This window comes from Silurus meridionalis, chromosome 11 (assembly GCF_014805685.1).
Source record: "Silurus meridionalis isolate SWU-2019-XX chromosome 11, ASM1480568v1, whole genome shotgun sequence".
Lineage (NCBI taxonomy): Eukaryota > Metazoa > Chordata > Actinopteri > Siluriformes > Siluridae > Silurus > Silurus meridionalis.
Window position 1 is genome coordinate 14,732,501 of NC_060894.1, and position 19,591 is coordinate 14,752,091.

The 19,591-nt window shown below is 35.8% G+C and overlaps 1 protein-coding gene across 5 annotated transcripts in view; it reads left to right on the forward strand.

Moving 5' to 3' along the window:
• The window catches only part of grik1a (glutamate receptor, ionotropic, kainate 1a), a 54,744-nt gene that overhangs the window by 19,612 nt on the left and 15,541 nt on the right, over positions 1 to 19,591 (forward strand). For all 5 annotated transcript variants that reach the window (XM_046861802.1, XM_046861804.1, XM_046861801.1 and 2 more), the window contains exons 2-7: positions 4,287 to 4,454; positions 4,715 to 4,972; positions 13,421 to 13,602; positions 13,776 to 13,829; positions 14,351 to 14,524; positions 15,398 to 15,541. In XM_046861802.1, coding sequence (XP_046717758.1) covers positions 4,287 to 4,454; positions 4,715 to 4,972; positions 13,421 to 13,602; positions 13,776 to 13,829; positions 14,351 to 14,524; positions 15,398 to 15,541 — 980 coding nt within the window. The remainder of the gene's footprint in view (positions 1 to 4,286; positions 4,455 to 4,714; positions 4,973 to 13,420; positions 13,603 to 13,775; positions 13,830 to 14,350; positions 14,525 to 15,397; positions 15,542 to 19,591) is intronic.

The following is a 19,591-nucleotide window of genomic DNA, read 5'->3' on the forward strand; positions in this document are numbered from 1 at the left end:
CTGCACACTTCACTCATGTCCCACTGTCCTCGTACATGTCCTGCACCACCCTCACATACCACAACTCCTCTCTTGGCACCCTGTCATACGCTTTCTCTAGATCCACAAACACACAATGCAACTCTTTCTGACCTTCTCTATACTTGTCTATTAACATTCTCAAAGCAAATATTCCATCCGTAGTGTATTCCTCGGCATGAAACCATACTATTTCCCATAACTTCATGGTGTGACTGATCAACTTTATTCCCCTGTAGTAACTGCAGGTCTGCACATCTGCCTGAGGAATGGAGAAGCAGTGTGCTGGTACCAATTTTTAAGAATAAGGGATATGTGCTCTTCCACCTATCGCTTGAGGATGTCCCACAGCTGCCCAACAGGGTTCAGGTCTGGAGACTCCATTACCTTCATCTTAGCAGTATGTTTAGGGTGGTTTTCATGTTGGAAAACTGCAGTTCGGCCCATTTTCTGAATGGAGGGCATCATGTTCTGCTTCCGAATGTCACTGTACATGTTGAAATCCATGTTTTCCTCAATGAACCGCAGCTTCCCAGTACCAGCAGCACTCATGCAGCTAATTTGTTTTAGAGGGGCAGGGTAATTTGCAAATTAAATAAGAATATTGTTGTCCAGTTCCTCTAATTTCAAGTTATTTAATGGCATTATGACCAACAAATGCTTCTTTACAATCCCTTCTGAAATTACTGAAAAGGTAAGCCAAAATCTTTTTTGCCATACTCTGGAGACATTTGTATTTAAGATCAAAAGATTTCTTTAATATGATAGAAGATAGATACCAGACATTTCAGCTTTCATTTCCTGATATTTTTATCTGAATGTATTAAATAACTTAGTACATGGGTCCTTTTTTTAAACACACCCATTTAGCAAAAAAATGAAATATTGTGTGTGTGTGTGTGTGTGTGTGTGTGTGTGTGTGTGTGTGTGTGTGTGTGTGTGTGTGGTGTTTTTCACTTAATAGAAGGAAGCCCTGAATATACCCCAGAAAAAGAAAGAAAAAAATAATAACACAGCGCTGTGTGTCATGCTTCTCTAGAACCTTTCTCCTTCCACCTCTTCAGTGGTGTTGAAATTTAGGTTTGTGGAAGTTTATGCCATGCTAGAGTCCTCACCCTCGACCTCATCCAGACCCTTGCCAGCATTCAGAAAAGACAGTATAAAGCCCTCCTGAAGCTGCATGCTGATTTGTAAGGTTAAGGGGCTCCTTGCCAGGCACAGACTGAGGATTAGCAGGTGCTTTGGAGTTTAGCTCCACCAACTGAAAGTAATTGATGGTTAAACTGGGGTTGTTGGCAAGCGTTATACAGCCTATTACAAAAATGTCAGCACCCTAAAAGCACCATGCTCCCTAGCAGTAATCAAGGTCCCTTTTATAAGAACTATTGTGGATGTCATCGAGCCATTAGAACAGTGTCTGTGAAGAGAGATGACAGAGACGGCAGAGTGGGGCCCCTGCCGGTTTTCTTTATTTTTTACAAAAGCAGTGTTTTAAAACAAATGTTTACTAATTAAAAATTATTTTTTGGTAGAGTTCATTTATTTTTTATATCTGAGTAAAGAAAGAACGTTGTAAATAAAAATGTGCTGCCCTGAAGGGTTTAATTTCGGCACTTTTATATTTATTTATTTATTTATATTTTTAATATAAACAGTGAAACAAAATTGCGCTGCCTTAATTGTGCAATAATAAAATCTGTTCCGTTAAAATTCATTTGCATTTTGACAGCCTTAATGAATATATTAATACAACATGAATTTCTAATTTTGTTACCTAATCAATGTATCCAGGCTGAACAACCACCATATAAAACACAAGCAAAGAAAATATGATGATGATCAGGTGATCGGGAATGTTATTTGTTCTCAGACATGTTTACTTCACTGACTCTCTCTGTCTCATCTACATTAACCAATACTTATTGTTGCCTTCTGCCTTGTTCATTGTTATCTTCATAAACTATTCTACATCTGTGGTAGGTAAGAGCAAGGAAATTATATACCAGTGGTGGATTGAAAAAAACCCCGACAGGAAATAGGTTGATTGGGTGAAAACGGCACATTTAGTTTTAGATCAATACTAATATAATGAGTCTGTTTTAGAAATGTAAGAAGTAGAAAGTACAGATATTTAAGTAAAAATCTTTTGAGTAAAAGTAAAAAGTTGTCAGAAAAATAAATAGTGAAGTAATGATATCAGAAAAATCTACCTAAGTACAGTAAAATTGTATCCAGGTATTTGTACTTTGTTACTTCCCACCTCTGGGATTTTCTGAACAGATCATAAAAACAATTGTCTTTTTGGTTTCACCATTGGCAGTATGTCACACAATGAGCTTCTGAGTTGTTTTTAAAGCCAAGTGTTACACTCTTAATGTCAGAAATTACCCCTCACTCTGTTTGGGGCAGAGTGAAGTGCCTACTCAGATGGCTCGCATTGCTGAAACAATTCCCCATTTCAGTGTTTATAGTCATGTGCTTTAGTTGTTTCATGCCACGTCCCTATATCTGCCCTATCATTGGTTTTCTTGCGCTTGTCTCTTTCACTGCCATTTTTGTGTTTGATCAATGTCTGTATATACACCTCTTTGTGTACATTTTGCGTTTGTGGAGTCACTTGTTCAGCATGCTGTAATATCTGAGCCTTTTCTTTAATGACTCTCGGTTTCTTTCTTGTTCTTGTTCTGCCCAGATCATGTTGTTTTAATATCGCTTAACTTTAGCCTGGATTACATTTTTATTTTGCTTATCGATTTGTATTTGTTTGGCTGTTTTGCAATAAACTCTGTTACCCTGCACTTGCATCCGCTATCATGCATTCAACATATTACATGACACATGAACAGCAATAAAAACCTGAGTGCATGTATATATTCTGCCAATAAAAATAAACTGCCCCTTGGTTTTATTTCAGCACTCTGAGATGGTTTCAGGCACAGTAACGTTTGCTCCAAGTCTACTATGAATTTTAAATTATATGAAGATGTTGGATAGCATAGACCTACTGCAGACATATCTATTGACTCTTGAGGAAAATATGGCCTTTTCCACTCTGTATGGATTAATTGTGTTTAAGGTTATTCGGAGACCAGACCATATTTTAATGACTCATGGACTCCACCTACACACTGTCTACATTGCTGCTTATTTGGACATAATTATTTATAGTGATGACTGGCATTCAAGTGCTACCTAGTGTTTCATACTTAACAACCACACAAAAAACAACCTCAAAACTTCAGGGTGAGCGTGATGGTGTTAATTAATGAATATTTGTGTTGTTGTATTGATGTCCTAGATTATACTGTAAGGTAAGGCCACAAACAAATCTCCACTGACAAATTAAACTTATTAAAGAGGACATGTGGCAGGTTAATGTGATATGTTGTAGTCTGTCAATGCTGACAGGAGTGCAATGTGGCAAAAAACAGCACTGACCGAATGTGCATAAAGCAAGGTCCATGAAGACATTCTTTGCTAAGGTCAGAGTGAAAGATTTTGAGTGACCTGCATGGAGCTAGCCTGAACACTCCAAGTGTCAATGCCTGACCTCGCTAATGCTTTTTTGGTTGAATGGGTACAAATCCCCTCTCCAAAATAGCATGAAAAGCCTTTGCAGAAGACTGAATCTTATTATACGAGCAAAGAAGGGAGGAAATCTGGAACCTGCTGTGTACACAGCAAGCAAGAGGGCATGACACTGGCTAACGTTTTTACTGGACTTTTTTAATTGACACTTTTGCTGTAGCTTAACAAAATGTTACTTTCTTCATATCAATTTGTGACATGTATTTTACTCTCATTGTAATAACAAAACATTTAATACAAACTTGCATGTTATAATGACTGAACAAGTTCCAGCAATCATTTAAAGGTTATTATAAGCGACAATTTTGCTGTATAGCCTTGTCTTCTTACTCCAGCTAACAACTTAAGATTCAGGAAATGATGCTGTAATGTTAGTAGTACCATCTCCTGTCTATTTAGATTTTTTTTGTGGTATAAACAAAAATTTTTCTTTTATAAGTTTTGGGTGTGTTAGTTTTACACCATTTTTTTGAGTTCTGACTATTTACATTCTTATTTATTTGAATGTTATCCACAATGATTTTCATACAGCATTGGATTTATATTTATAGTTAAATTTTTGCCTTATAGTTTTATAATGTTTTATTGTATCCCATTTTAAAATGGCAAAAAAAAACAATTCACAATTACAAATTAGTTTTTTCTCTCTATTTTTTGTCTTTATTTATCATCATTTGCAGGGGGTATATTTGAAACTCGGGAGAATGAGCCAGTGAGTGTGGATGAGTTAGCCTTCAAATTTGCTGTTACCAGTATCAACCGCAACAGATCACTAATGTCAAACACCACACTGACCTACGACATCCAGAGAGTGAACTTTTTTGACAGTTTCGAAGCCTCTCGAAGAGGTCAGATTTCAGATCATACTGTATAGAAATATAATGCCGTGGACAAAGGGTAACTATTTAACAGTTGATTTGTTTCTGTCTTTTCTTCCCTCTCTTTGTCCTTTGTTCTCCATTTTGATTGTATGCCGTTTCATCTCTTACTTTTATGTGTACTCATCCTCTGTGTGTAATGTGGTTATGGTCCTTGGTTCTATCTCTTTTTTTAATTTATATTTTTACTCCATATTAATTTTTGTTACTCATTTGCATCCCTTTGTCAGTGTGTGACCAGTTAGCTCTAGGTGTTGCTGCAGTTTTTGGCCCTGCTCACAGTTCCTCAGTCAGTGCTGTTCAGTCCATCTGTAATGCTCTCGAAGTCCCACACATTCAGACCCACTGGAAACATCCTTCTGTGGACAACAAGGACTCCTTCTTTATCAATCTTTATCCAGAGCACAGCTCTATCAGCAGGGCCATTTTGGATGTTGTGGCCTACTATAAGTGGAAGACTATAACTGTGGTCTATGAAGATAGCACAGGTGAGTTACTAAGACAGTTTAAAAATGTTTTTGATTGTATTCTTGTATTTAACACTTTCACGTTTCATGGTTTAATTTTCAATATAAATATGCATATTGGTTTAATGCAGATGAAAAGTGTTACAGTAGCTCAGTGGTTAAGACTGTAGCCTTCTAATCAGGTCAATTTCAGCACCACCAAACTGTCCACACTGGGCCTTTGGGCAAGAACCTTTGCACTCAATTGCTCCGTTGTATAAATAAAAAATCTGAAGTTGCTCTGGATAAGGGCATCTGCCAAATGTCAAAAAGGTAATGCATACTTGACAGCAACATGAAATACACATAGTATAATAACAAGTGCATCACCATGTTTATTCTTTTTAATATACATTTAAAGAATGGGTGCTAATTTTGGCTTTAAACTTTTATTTGCAATCTTACTGCTATTAAACAAAACTCTGGTCATGCTTTCATTTTGTGTTTGCTGATGCATATAAGTCATTTAAAAAAAAGAAAAATTTGCATTTAAAAAATGATCAGTTATAAAAGCAGCTAACTGTTTTGTTCATTGACTCACAACAGTTTTTACTTGTTATTTAATGATAGCGAACATGGCAAACATGACAGGGTTTTCTTAGAGCATTAAAAGCTACATTTGTGTTTGAAAAAGCATGACCAGAATAACAATCATTCTAATCATTGCATTTAAACCAGCAGCTGGTGCAACATTCAGCTTTGGTCCAATGTTGACGTGAGACTTATACTACTAGATTGCTTTGCTGTGCTAAGCTTCTGGTAACAGCTGGACCACTGAGTGGATTTTTTTTTTTTCGAATTAATGCTTTAGCATATGCATTTAATGTATATGCAGTAGCTGATCATGAGCTTTTTGGGAGCAAAACTAGTAAGATCCTGATTAAGGGTAATACATTGGTATTAAGAAGTTCAGAAAAATTTGGATTTAATAGCTATTAGATATTTTTAGAGGTGAATTGGGTGAGCAGGGTTCATAATGGGTAAGGAGGAGGAATTGCCTGGTGAGACTGGGATTCAGGTTGTTTAGCTACTACCTCTAATGGGCAACTTCCTCCATAGAAGCTCAGACAGCAGAACTGGTAAGATCTTGAAATGTAAATGCTGACTTGTTGTCAGTTGGAGTCAAGTCAAGAAGCTTTTATTGTCTTTTCAACCATGTATAGCCGACGCAGTACACTGAGAAATAAAACAACGTTCCTCCAGGAACCCTGGTGATACATAAAACAACATAAAGCTAAATAACAAAACACAGAGCTAAAGACTAGTATGCATCCTCATAAAGTGCATCGTGTGCAACCTGGTGCAAGCAGTGCAAGACAGACAGTGCAAGACAACACAAGACAGTGCAAGACAACACAAGACAGTGCAAGACAACTCAAGACAGTGCAAGACAACGCAAGACAGCACAAGACGGTGCAAGACAACATTTCATGATCTGGTTCACCAGAATTAGTTTTCAATTAAAATTATTGTTCATCGATTGGTGACTGAAACTGTGGAGCTCTTGCGATGAACTAATTGCATTTTTAGGAGCACTATTGTATTTATTCCTCTGTGTGAAGTTTGGTTGGCCTATAACAAGGTTACTCATGTTAGTGTCTGGATGTCATTTTGTTGAGCATGAGCACCAAAAAGCTGACCTTTTGAAAAAAGCGTGACATGAGAGTAATAAATGATGCAGATTTGGCAGGCTGTCCATTACATCTGCATGTGGGTCTTCTCTACACTGTTGTTACAAAGTTGGAACCATGCCATTATCTTGGCTCAGATGGTGGCACCATGTGTGGCGATGCACTGATAAGGAGTACCAAGAAAATTGTGTCTTGCCTACAGTCAAGCATGGTGGTGGTTGTATCATGTTCTGGGGCTCCATGAGTGCTGCTGCTACTGGGGAGCTGTGGTTAATTGAGGGATTCCAACATGTACTGTGACATTGAGAAGCAGAACACGATGCCCTAACTTCAGAAACTGGGCTAAACAGCAGTTTTCTAACATGATAACAACCCTAAATACACCACCAAGATGACAACTGCCTTGCTGAGGAAGCTGAAGGTGAAGGTGATGGAGTGGCAAAGTATGTCTCCAGCACCTGTGGGGCATCCTCAAGCGGTAGGTGGAGAAGCGCAATATGTTTAACATCCAGCAGCTTCGTGATATTATTGAGGAATGGAAGAGGATCCCAGCAACAACCTGTGCAGCTCTGGTGAATTCCATGCCCAGGAGGATTAGGGCAGTATTGACACTTTGGACACAGTTTTGACATCTACACTTAGGGTGTACTCACATTTGTTGCCAGCTTTTTTGACAATAATGGATGTATGTTGAGTTATTTTTGAGAGGACAGTAAATCTCTACTGTTATACAAACTGCACATTGAATACTCTAAATATATCTAAGTTTCATTTCTATAGTCTTGTCTCTTCAGAAGATATACTAAAATGGTTGCTGAAATGTAAGGGGTGTACTCACTTTTGTGAAATACTGTATCCATATGCATTTTTAAGCCACATGATTCTGATGAAGTTAGTAACCCAATCTGCATGAGATGAGGGCTAATGGATTTCCACAAATTAATGACTGATGTGGTCTCCTGCTTCTCACTCATTTTCAATGAGCTCAATTATGTTTGTTTCTAGAAGATCTTGACCAGGTCAAAGGTCATGTATCATAGCATTAAACAATTATTTTAAACTGTGTCAATAATGGATTAATTCTGGTATGAGGAATGAACTCAAAAAAGTAGAAAGGGAAGAAAAACTCTGAACAGGCTTCTTTTGCTACTTGATTCAAAACTAAACCAAATGTTCTTTGACTGGGATGTAGGATTCATGAACAGCAATAAGAAAAAAACGAGGGGGTGGTAATATGTAAAAAAATTTTTGAAGTAGCAAACAATAGTGGCAGGTGGGGAATATTCTTACTCTGAGGATGTTTCAGGCAGAGCCTTTTTAGTTATCGTACAAAAATGCTTGTTGTCAAATAAATCCATTTATATAATTATAAAATAAGAAAGCAGAGGCAGACGCAAAGCTGACTGCTGTCAAGAAAATGTGCGTGGGCAATGGATAGACGTGTTTTAATAAAGTTTTTTTAGAGGTGAAATCAAGTGGCAGTTATACAGAATGCAGGGCATTGTGATGGTTTTTGTTGTTTTCCAAGCATTTGGCCCCTGCTATAAAGATTTTGATCAAAAACTTTAAGTTGCTAGTCATTAATTAATAGGAAATTGGAATGATAGGCAGATAGGTTTAAATACTGCATATCAAGTGAATAAATGTGAAGATCAAAAGATCTTCCAAACAATGGTTACTAGATAGGGCAGTGGGCTATTAAAGCACACATCAAACACAGTAAACAGTATAAATAAGCAAAAGTTGATATAAAACCAGAATCATGTTTCATATACAGTGCAGGCATCATATATATATATATATATATATATATATATATATATATATATATATATATATATATATATATATATATATATATATACACACACACACACACACAGTACAGACCAAAAGTTTGGACACACCTTCTCATTCAAAGATTTTTCTTTATTTTCATGACTATGAAAATTGTAGTGTCACACTGAAGGCATCAAAACTATGAATTAACACATGTGGAATTATATACATAACAAAAAAGTGTGAAACAACTGAAAATATGTCATATTGTAGGTTCTTCAAAGTAGCCACCTTTTGCTAAGATTACTGCTTTGCACACTCTTGGCATTCTCTTGATGCCTACTTTGAAGAACCTACAATATGACATATTTTCAGTTCACTTTTTGTTATGTATATAATTCCACGTGTTAATTCATAGTTTTGATGCCTTCAGTGTGACTCTACAATTTTCATAGTCATGAAAATAAAGAAAACTCTTTGAATGAGCAGGTGTCCAAACTTTTGGTCTGTACTGTATATATATATATATATATATATATATATATATATATATATATATATATATATATATATATATATATACACACACACAGTACAGACCAAAGTTTATATTATATATATATATATATATATATATATATATATATATATATATATATATATATATATATATATATATATACAGGAGTGCAGAATTATTAGGCAAATGAGTATTTTGACCACATCATCCTCGTTATGCATGTTGTCTTACTCCAAGCTGTATAGGCTGGAAAGCCTACTACCAATTAAGCATATTAGGTGATGTGCATCTCTGTAATGAGAAGGGTGTGGTCTAATGACATCAACACCCTATATCAGGTGTGCATAATTATTAGGCAACTTCCTTTCCTTTGGCAAAATGGGTCAAAAGAAGGACTTGACAGGCTCAGAAAAGTCAAAAATAGTGAGATATATTGCAGAGGATGCAGCAGTCTTAAAATAGCCAAGCTTCTGAGCGTGATCATCGAACAATCAAGCGTTTCATTCAAAATAGTCGACAGGGTCGCAAGAAGCGTGTGGAAAAACCAAGGCGCAAAATAACTGCCCGTGAACTGAGAAAAGTCAAGCGTGCAGCTGCCAAGATGCCACTTGCCACCAGTTTGGCCATATTTCAGAGCTGCAACATCACTGGGTGCCCAAAAGCACAAGGTGTGCAATACTCAGAGACATGGCCAAGGTAAGAAAGGCAGAAAGTCGACCACCACTGAACAAGACACACAAGCTGAAACGTCAAGACTGGGCCAAGAAATATCTCAAGACTGATTTTTCTAAGGTTTTATGGACTGATGAAATGAGAGTGAGTCTTGATGGGCCAGATGGATGGGCCCGTGGCTGGATTGGTAAAGGGCAGAGAGCTCCAGTCCGACTCAGACGCCAGCAAGGTGGAGGTGGAGTACTGGTTTGGGCTGGTATCATCAAAGATGAGCTTGTGGGGCCTTTTCGGGTTGAGGATGGAGTCAAGCTGAACTCCCAGTCCTACTGCCAGTTTCTGGAAGACACCTTCTTCAAGCAGTGGTACAGGAAGAAGTCTGCATCCTTCAAGAAAAACATGATTTTCATGCAGGACAATGCTCCATCACACACGTCCAAGTACTCCACAGCGTGGCTGGCAAGAAAGGGTATAAAAGAAGAAAATCTAATGATATGGCCTCCTTGTTCACCTGATCTGAACCCCATTGAGAACCTGTGGTCCATCATCAAATGTGCGATTTACAAGGAGGAAAACAGTACACCTCTCTGAACAGTGTCTGGGAGGCTGTGGTTGCTGCTGCACGCAATGTTGATGGTGAACAGATCAAAACACTGACAGAATCCATGGATGGCAGGCTTTTGAGTGTCCTTGCAAAGAAAGGTGGCTATATTGGTCACTGATTTGTTTTGTTTGGTTTTGAATGTCAGAAATGTATATTTGTGAATGTTGAGATGTTATATTGGTTTCACTGGTAAAAATAAATAATTGAAATGGGTATGAATTTGTTTTTGTTAAGTTGCCTAATAATTATGCACAGTAATAGTCACCTGCACACACAGATATCCCCTAAAATAGCTAAAACTAAAACTACTTCCAAAAATATTCAGCTTTGATATTAATGAGTTTTTGTGTTCATTGAGAACATGGTTGTTGTTCAAATTAAATCCTCAAATAAAATTAATCCTCAAAATACAACTTGCCTAATAATTCTGCACTCCTGTATATATATATATATATATATATATATATATATATATATATATATATATATATATATATATAAACTTTTGGTCTGTACTGTGTGTATATACATATACATATACATATTCATATATATATATATATATATATATATATATATATATATATATATATATATATACACACACACACACACACACACACTGTATATTATATATATATATAAAATATTATTTTTTTAATTAATCCATACTCATACACAGTACAACATACAGTGAAATGCTTGTTACTAATGCTCCATTACATACAATGGAATTAAAACTAAAAGGTTAGAAAATTAAAATAATAAAAATAGAATGCAGAAGAATTGACAAAATAGAATATGGTTGCAGATATACAAATAAAATAAAATATAGTATATACAAACATGTAGCAGAATTGTACAAGCAGATAAGTGTCAAATCAAATAGCTAATGAAGTGCAGCTGTTCAGGATGTGCAATTTAAAATGTGTGTGGGTGTGTGTGCACGCAAAAAAGGATGATAAGGTAATGGGAATTGTAAATGTGAATCCAGGCTCTATAGTCTCCTTGGTGTTCCCCTGGTTGTGGGCTGGAATTGCTTGAGGGAAGAAGCTTTTCATTCTCTTCGTATTGGCCTTAAGGTCCTGGAAATGTTTCCCTGAACTCATCAGTGAGAACAATCCATGGTTTGGATGGCTGAGATCCTTCATTATCTTCCTGGCCTTGGTCCATCACTGCTTGCTGAAGATGGATTGCAAGTCAGGGAGCTCAGTGAGGATGGTACACTCAGCTGATCGCACCATCCTCTGGAGAGCTCACCTGTCCTTCTTGGTACTGTTCCCAAACAAGGGTGTAAAAGTTCCTGAACATCTTTGAAGTCTCTAAGGCATTAAAAGTGGACCTTAAGGACTGTCAGACAGGAAACTTAAAATAATATATTTTACTGTTTTTATTAACCATTTAATTTTAATGCATAATTGAACGGTCTCAAACTAATAATGCAATTCAGTAAACATTGTGGCTTAAACACCAAAGGTTTACATGCCCCCCGTGTGGTTCTGGGATTTTTGTGATTATTTTGACCCCACGGGGTGAGATCTTGCGAGAGCCCCAGATCAAGGAATATTATCAATGGTCTTGTATGTCTTCCATTTTCTAATAATTGCTCCCACAGTTGATTTCTCCACAACAAGTTGCTTACCTATTGCAGATTCAGTCTTCCCAGCCTGGTGCAGGTCTACAATTTTGTTTCTGGTGTCCTTTGACAGCTCTTTGGTCTTAACAATAGTGGAGTTTGGAGTCTGACTGTTTGAGGACAGGTGTCTTTTATACTGTTAACAAATTCAAACAGGTCCCATTAATACAGGTAACAAGTGGACGACAGAGGAGTCTCTTAAATAAGAAGTTGCAGGTCTGTGAGAGCCAGAAATCTTGCTTTTTTGTAGGTGACCAAATACTTATTTTCCACCATAATTTGCAAATAAATTCTTTAAAAATCAGACAATGTGATTTTCGGGATTTTTTTCTAATTTTGTCTCTCATAGTTGAAGTGTACCTATGATGAAAATTACAGGCCTCTCTCATTTTTTTTTTTAAGTGGGAGAACTTGCATAAATGGTGGCTGACTAAATACTTTTTTTCCCCCAGTGTGTGTGTGTGTGTATGTGTATATATATATATATTTATATATATATATATACACATATATATATTATTTATATTTATATAATATTTATGTAGATATTTTTAAGCCAAAGTGTATCTAATGAATGAGCCTATGGTTTAGAATTTCACTGGAAAAGGATAGAGAAAGTGTGAAAACTTGGATAGTAATTTACATTAATACTTTAACAGAGCACAGTGCTGTAAAAGTCATTTAAATAATCCCAAATATTTTGGAACCTGACGACTTACAAAACCATGCTGCAGTGTAATGTTAATAGCAACATGTTGCTATGTGGGTTTGTGCTCTCCATCAACTGCATAAATGGCGTAGTTATTGGGCATTTTTCTTTCCTTTGAATACAAAATGAGATAACACAAGAATTACCATAATGATTCATATATACATAATATGATAATATAAAATATAAAATTTCAGCTAATCCCCTGATTTATCACTTTTAGGTCATATTGTTCGTATAAAATGAGCATGAGGTAATCATAAAATTTTTCCTCAACAAACCTGATTGATTTTGTGTGTATTATTGTGAAAGAATAAATAAATAAATAAATAAATTTCAGTCAAGTCTTTTCTTTATTTGATCTATATATTTGATGTATTTCTGTGTAATTTTTTGATTCAAATTAATACTAAAGTACAAGATGTGCCTAATTGAAGATTGCTTTGGATGAAACCTGTTAATCTCAGTCTTACATCGCCATAAATTATTTTTAAACAGATAAAGCAATTGTTTCAACTGTGGATTGTGTACTTTGTTTACCCTCTTCATAGCCGTATGTATTTTCCAAAACCTACTGTTAAATTACAGGGAATCAAACTTACATTTCCAAACTTTTTATGCTACATTAAAGTGTACTTAAAAGTTACCACTTTACAAGATTATCAAAAGATTGAATTAGCGGAAGTAAAAGATATAATTTTGAGTGAGTTAAATAGATAAGGCAGAAGATGATTTGGGTCCCAGTTTTATTGATTCAAAGCAGCACTATTCTCACACTAGAGAAATTCAAAACAACTCCATAAAATAAAAAATACTCCAGCAAATTCAATCATAAATTTCTTGTCCTTCATTTGAGTTCCCTTGTTTGTTCACTTTTCTCAGGCCTAATGCGCATGCAGGAGGTGATCAAGGCACCCTCCAGGAATGGTATGAAGGTGCGTATTCGCCAGCTGCCCACGGGGAGCACTGACGCTCGCCCACTTCTCAAGGAGATGAAGAAGGAACAGGAGTTCTATGTCATTTTTGACTGCTCCTACCAAATGGCCTCTGAGCTGCTTAAACAGGTACCAAATGAAAAAGAAAAAAACATTTAAAGTCTTTCTATTGTAGAATGTCCATAATCCAGGGTATTCAAGTTGTTCCATTTTTCTTAATTCCTTTTAAAACATGGAATTTTTTTATATTATATTTTTATAGTTATAGTGTGTTCTTGTTATTTTTCTGTATATATATATAGCTAATGTCGATGGGAATGATGACTGAGTACTACCATTTTTTCTTCACTACTTTGGTATGTATTTAAAATTGTTGACTATTTTGGTAGCAGCATTTTGAATCCAATGTAAATAGACATGCAAATATGATGTGGGCCTACTGCTCAGACTGCATGTTTTATATATTCAACATATATCACATGTTAATATGTATATAGAAATAAGTTGATGCTTCTCTGAAAACTTTCCAAAAGGCTTCTCAGAAATTCTCTGCATACCATTAAAGTATTGAGCAATCCAGTATAAATGGTGAGCTAGTTAAATGGTAGTCTTATACAGTCTTTTCAGGGAAGCAGGGCATTGATGATGAAAGTCCTTCATTATCCCTGCAATCAAATGATCAACTAGTCTTAACCTCCTACGGCCTCAGAAGCACTTTGCTTACACAGCTGATGAAGGGCTTTTGTCCAAAAAGTCTAGATTTTCTGGAAACTATAAGTACTTTGCTGTTTTCCCTGTCTGCTATCTCTCTTACAGTTTTACACAGAGGAGACACCAGCTTCTATCAGTCTAAAAAAACTTCTTGCCTACTTTTAAGGATCTCTTTGCACTTGACCTGGAGCCATACCGATACAGTGGCGTGAACATGACGGCTTTCCGCTTGCTAAACCTGGACAATCCAAATGTTGCATCCGTTGTTAAAAAATGGAGCGCGGAATGGCAGTTCGCCCCATACCGACCTGAAAGTGGCCTGATGAGTGGCATGATGACTGTAAGGATCGATCTATTCCGCTTGTCAGTCACCCATTACAGCACGTTTTTTTTCTGTGTCAGTGTAACCGTAGTTGTAACAGATCTTTTGTAGAATTTGTTTAATAAATCTCACCATATTATATCTCGTTTATCTTATTTATTATGTGTACTCTGAATAGAACAACTTGCAGAAATGACCGCACTGCACACTAGGTAGAATTTAGTCATGCTGGTTGAGATTGTTTAAAACAGATGGAGCTCTATTACCTTTGTATTCCAGGTACATTTTTACAGTTTGTTGAGGGCTTCATTATAACATTTTCACAGATATAGAAATCACATCTGTTGAACCTTAAACTGTGACTGGGTGCTAAATTACACAATCATTTATGTATATTTTAACAAATAAATATACACATTAAACTTGCTCTTTACTACAATAAACCTTATAGAAAATCTTTGGGTTTTATGGCTAGATTTCTTTTAACCTTGAGTTCCCTCATTTTGGCCTAAGGTAACCCTCCTTTTGATCACCCTCTGTGCCCAGGCCCTTTGACACATTAACAGGGACACAGCTCTTGTCCTGGGGGCTGACTAACAACTACTGTACCTCATAAACAATTTTTGAGTTAAATCATATGTCCTTGAACAGATAAATGACCAAACTACGCTGAACAGCATCCTGTCAGCATTAAAACTGTGCTCTAAGCTTTGCTACTGATATTGCTTTTAGTCACTGTTGATCTGTTTCATCCTTTATATATTGATGGAAGCACATAGATTCATGTCTGCCCTGTATTGCTGATCAACTTCTGTGATAGTCATACTGAGGTGTCATTAAATATTTCAGGCTGGATAGATCATAAATTCATCATTTCACTTTTCTCTTCAGACATCAGCCGCTCTCATGTATGATGCTGTGTTCATGGTTTCTGTGGCATCACAGCGTGCCAGTCAGATGACAGTGAGTTCTCTGCAGTGCCACAGGCACAAACCGTGGCGGTATGGACCTCGCTTCATGAACCTGTTTAAGGAGGTGAGGGCTTATAACAAACACTTGCTGCTGGCTGGGTTAAGAAAAACACAAATTGAAAGTGACATAGTCGTATCTAGTTTGGATCTGAGACTGTTTGTAAAACTGAAAATCACAACCAAATAAAATAAAAATAAAAATAAAAGAAAGGTCCAAGATGTATTTTCACAGTACGGAATAAAATTACCGTTACAGAACAGTGCTCTCTAACGAGGGCCATACATTTGGTAGTACACCACTAATAACAGAACATTGTTCACTTATAATAGAACATATTGTATAAAATCAGAAATAATAAAATTATATAACCTTTTCTGAATGTCGTTGTAGTTACATAAGTATTTTTTTTTTAAATAATTAATTAAAGTTGAGGATACACCTGGACTCATCATCTATCTAATGTATATTCATGATAAGAATATAACATTATTACAGTTCATACAGTACAAGGACATACTGGCACATCTCTATTTCATCTCACCCAACACATAATTGCAAACCATTGCTATTTTGGATCTTTTGACTGCATTTTAAATCTTGTATACAAGTAAAATAAGCCTTGTTTATTTAATGTATCACAGGTTTATTCAATCTACCAGAAGGTTTTTAAAATCATATACTTAATTCTAGAGACTTTTTCAGACCAGAATATAGGGTCAGTTCATGGACTCTGATAAATGTGTAGCTTGATCCTGTTAAGCCTCGATGCACTCTGAATGCAGCGTAAATCACTAGCCTAGTCCGTTTTATAACCTGTGTTTACAGTTTTTGCTCAGAGAATTTATCACACCAAAGATTAAATGTGTTCCTGGAGGTGCTTTAGGCTAGAGTATTCCTTCAACCCAATTCAAGTTAAATTCAACCTCAAAAATGCAGTTCTGTATATACAAGCCCAGAACTTTGACTTGAATGTAGCAGCATGATTACAAATGAAAGTGTCACTTGACTGTTTGAAATGTATGCAAAATGGTACATCAGTCTATATCAATGCTAAATATAGTCTAATATAAAATACAATAAAATATAATTTGAATTGATCTCATGTGACATGCTTATTGCACTTGAAGTATAGTATGTAACATTTGTTCATATCATGCAGTCTGGCAAAGGTAAATATTGATTATTTACATTTTACTCGCACTATTGTAATTGAGTAGTTTTTGCATACTTCTATTTTATAAAGTAGTTTTTAAAATCTGCAATTTTACTTTTACTTAAGCATGTTTGGTTTGAAGTATTGTATCTAACTACATTTTAAATCATATTTGTTATGTTGAAAATAAATATAATGCAAGGGAACAAAGCAATCGCACTCCAGAAACTACTACACTGATTGATTGATAGGCGGGAGAACAAACGCGCTAAACTCACCAGAAAGAAAGATAGAGATGGACAAGACAGTCGGCAGCAAGATATAAGAATCAGAATCAGTTTTTTTTTTTATTTTAGTTTTTTTATATGCACTTTTATTAGAATCCCCAATTCTTCATCTGCTGTTAAAAAGTTATTTTTTAATACATTTTACTTTAAAATTTTAGATACTTTAGATACTTTTAACTTTGAGTAGACTTTTAGACTAGTAACTTTACTCATACTTAATACAAATTTTATTGAAGTGCTTTTATTTGAGTAGAATATTTTATTACTCTTTCCACCTCTGCAGACTAGTAATTATGTAAATGCAGAGAGCTCTACATTTCTGAATAGGAATTTCCAGACACTAATTATAGTTCACGATTGTGTATGACTTGGACAAACTTAAAGAACAGTATTTGTGTGTAATTGGTCTTATCGCTTTCCAATTGTGTGTGTAACGAGAATAAGTGGTTTACATTCGAAGCAAAAAGCCGTAAAACTTTAGCAAGTGACATTAAACTAATGAAAGAGGGAAAAAAAAAAGACCAAGCTTGGTTGAGTTTTAAATGACTCCAGATGCCATGTTTAAATGACCTATAAAAACTCAATTACAGCATGATTAAGTCATTTAACTGTGCATTGTGAGTTTTTTCCCCAGTTTATCCAACAAGCTATAATACTAACCAATGTACTGGATCTGATCAAGGGTAGAAGGACTTCATCATTTGCTTACTGCTGTGAAGATTATACTGTGTAGCCCTTCAAGGCCACATTTGCTGCTGAATCCGATATAGCTTACCTCAACAGGACACTTATTTCACAAGCCCTGTGAAATAAGTGTCCTGCAAAGAGTAAGGTCATGAATTATACCCTCCTTAGGTATTTTAGGAAAATCCGAGCAATATACCTGAGACTATTTAGAGCTTTTTTTATGTATGTGAGACAGGTAAGAAAAAAAATGTGATTGACTACAGTGTGTATTTAAATAATTTCAGATTTAATCCCATGTTGATGGTAGTTATATATTCTGGCCCAGGGTCACCTTCTCTTTCATGGTCTAGGTACCACAGTTGAATGGCAGCATTTTTCTCTGTCTCATTACTGTTCATAGCAGGGGTGCTTAAAATCCAGCCCTTGAGGTCTTGGACACTGCTGTGTTCAGTATTTTCATTTCTCTAACCTGCTAATTATCAAATCCCTCATGAGCTGAATTTGGGGTGTTGTATCTAAACACACACACACACACACACACACACACACACACACACACACACACACACACACACACCCACACCACGCACTGCAGTGCTGTCATCCTAGACAGGATTTGGACTTCCCTCCTCTGAATGGTAATGAGATAAGGAAGTAAAACTGTGATCATCACAGAGATGGCTGGAGAAAAAGTGTAATAGCCTGGTGATCTGGCAGAACATGTTCAGGTTTTATGACAGGTAGAAACTATGCTTCTGTGAAGAAAAATGATTTCTGTGCTTCTGATCATTCATAAGGGCTTCCTGGCTATACCAATATATACCCATTCATTTCACATATATACCCATCTGTTCCTCTTCACAAGCTGTTCTACTGTTAATGTATCTTAATGAACCCATAAAAATATGTGCTTTATTATACAACACTTAAAATATTTAACAGTGGAATCACAACAAAGTATTTACTATCATTCAGCCTGAGAAACATCAGAATATCAGCCTTGACCTGGCTCAAATATGGCATTCATGCATGAAAATTTCTAAGCAGGTAAGATTGTCTTATGTACTATTAAACTACAATGCCATAAGCCTAAGGTGATTTGCAAGTACCGCGTTGACACCCACCCCTTGAATTCTTTTCACATTCGGATCAGCACCTCCAGGTGTGGTTTTCTTGCAGATTCATCTTGTGCTCAAAGTGCATTAATCCTTTCAGACTGTATGGAAAATTCATATTGGATTAATAATAATGTCTTGTAACAGATTGTTTATTAGATCGATAAATTACAGATTACAAATTACAAATTACAAATCCATTACAGACCTCCATTATTGTTTAAAAACAGTCCTGATTTCAGCCCTCCATTTTGGATTTAAACAAGATAAACCAACTAAGGGAACAAAAAAGAAGCCATTCTAAAGCTAAGTAAGGGGGGAAATCAATCAAAGCCTTTGTACAAGCATTGACTATAGTAAATACATCAATTTGATTGTACAGAAAAAGAAAGAAATCACCAATATACTAAGAATCAGACAATAAATGAGAACTTATAAAAATAACAAAGATTGTACATTTTGTGAAGGACGTCCAAAAAAACAACAGTAAATGACATCATTAACAAACTCAACAGAACAGTCAGCCTTTCAAAGAAATACATTTAGGTCATTCCACAGATGTAAAGATGTAAACCATTTATTTGTTTTGTAAATATTGATCAAGCATGGTGGAAGTAGTCTCATGGATTGCACTTGCCTGACTGTTTAAATGAGCTAACATATCTATACTGATTATGTAAATCTTGATAAAAGAAGCAGAATTTACAGAAAGATGTATTAATCTAATAAGCAGGAACTTCATCTCCTTCAGGACAATGACCCAAAACATCATGGCATTATAAATGGGAAAAAGTGGAATGTTTTAGAAAGTAAGTCAGTCACCATAGATTAACACAGTTGAGCATGCATTTAACATCCTGAAAAGGATGCT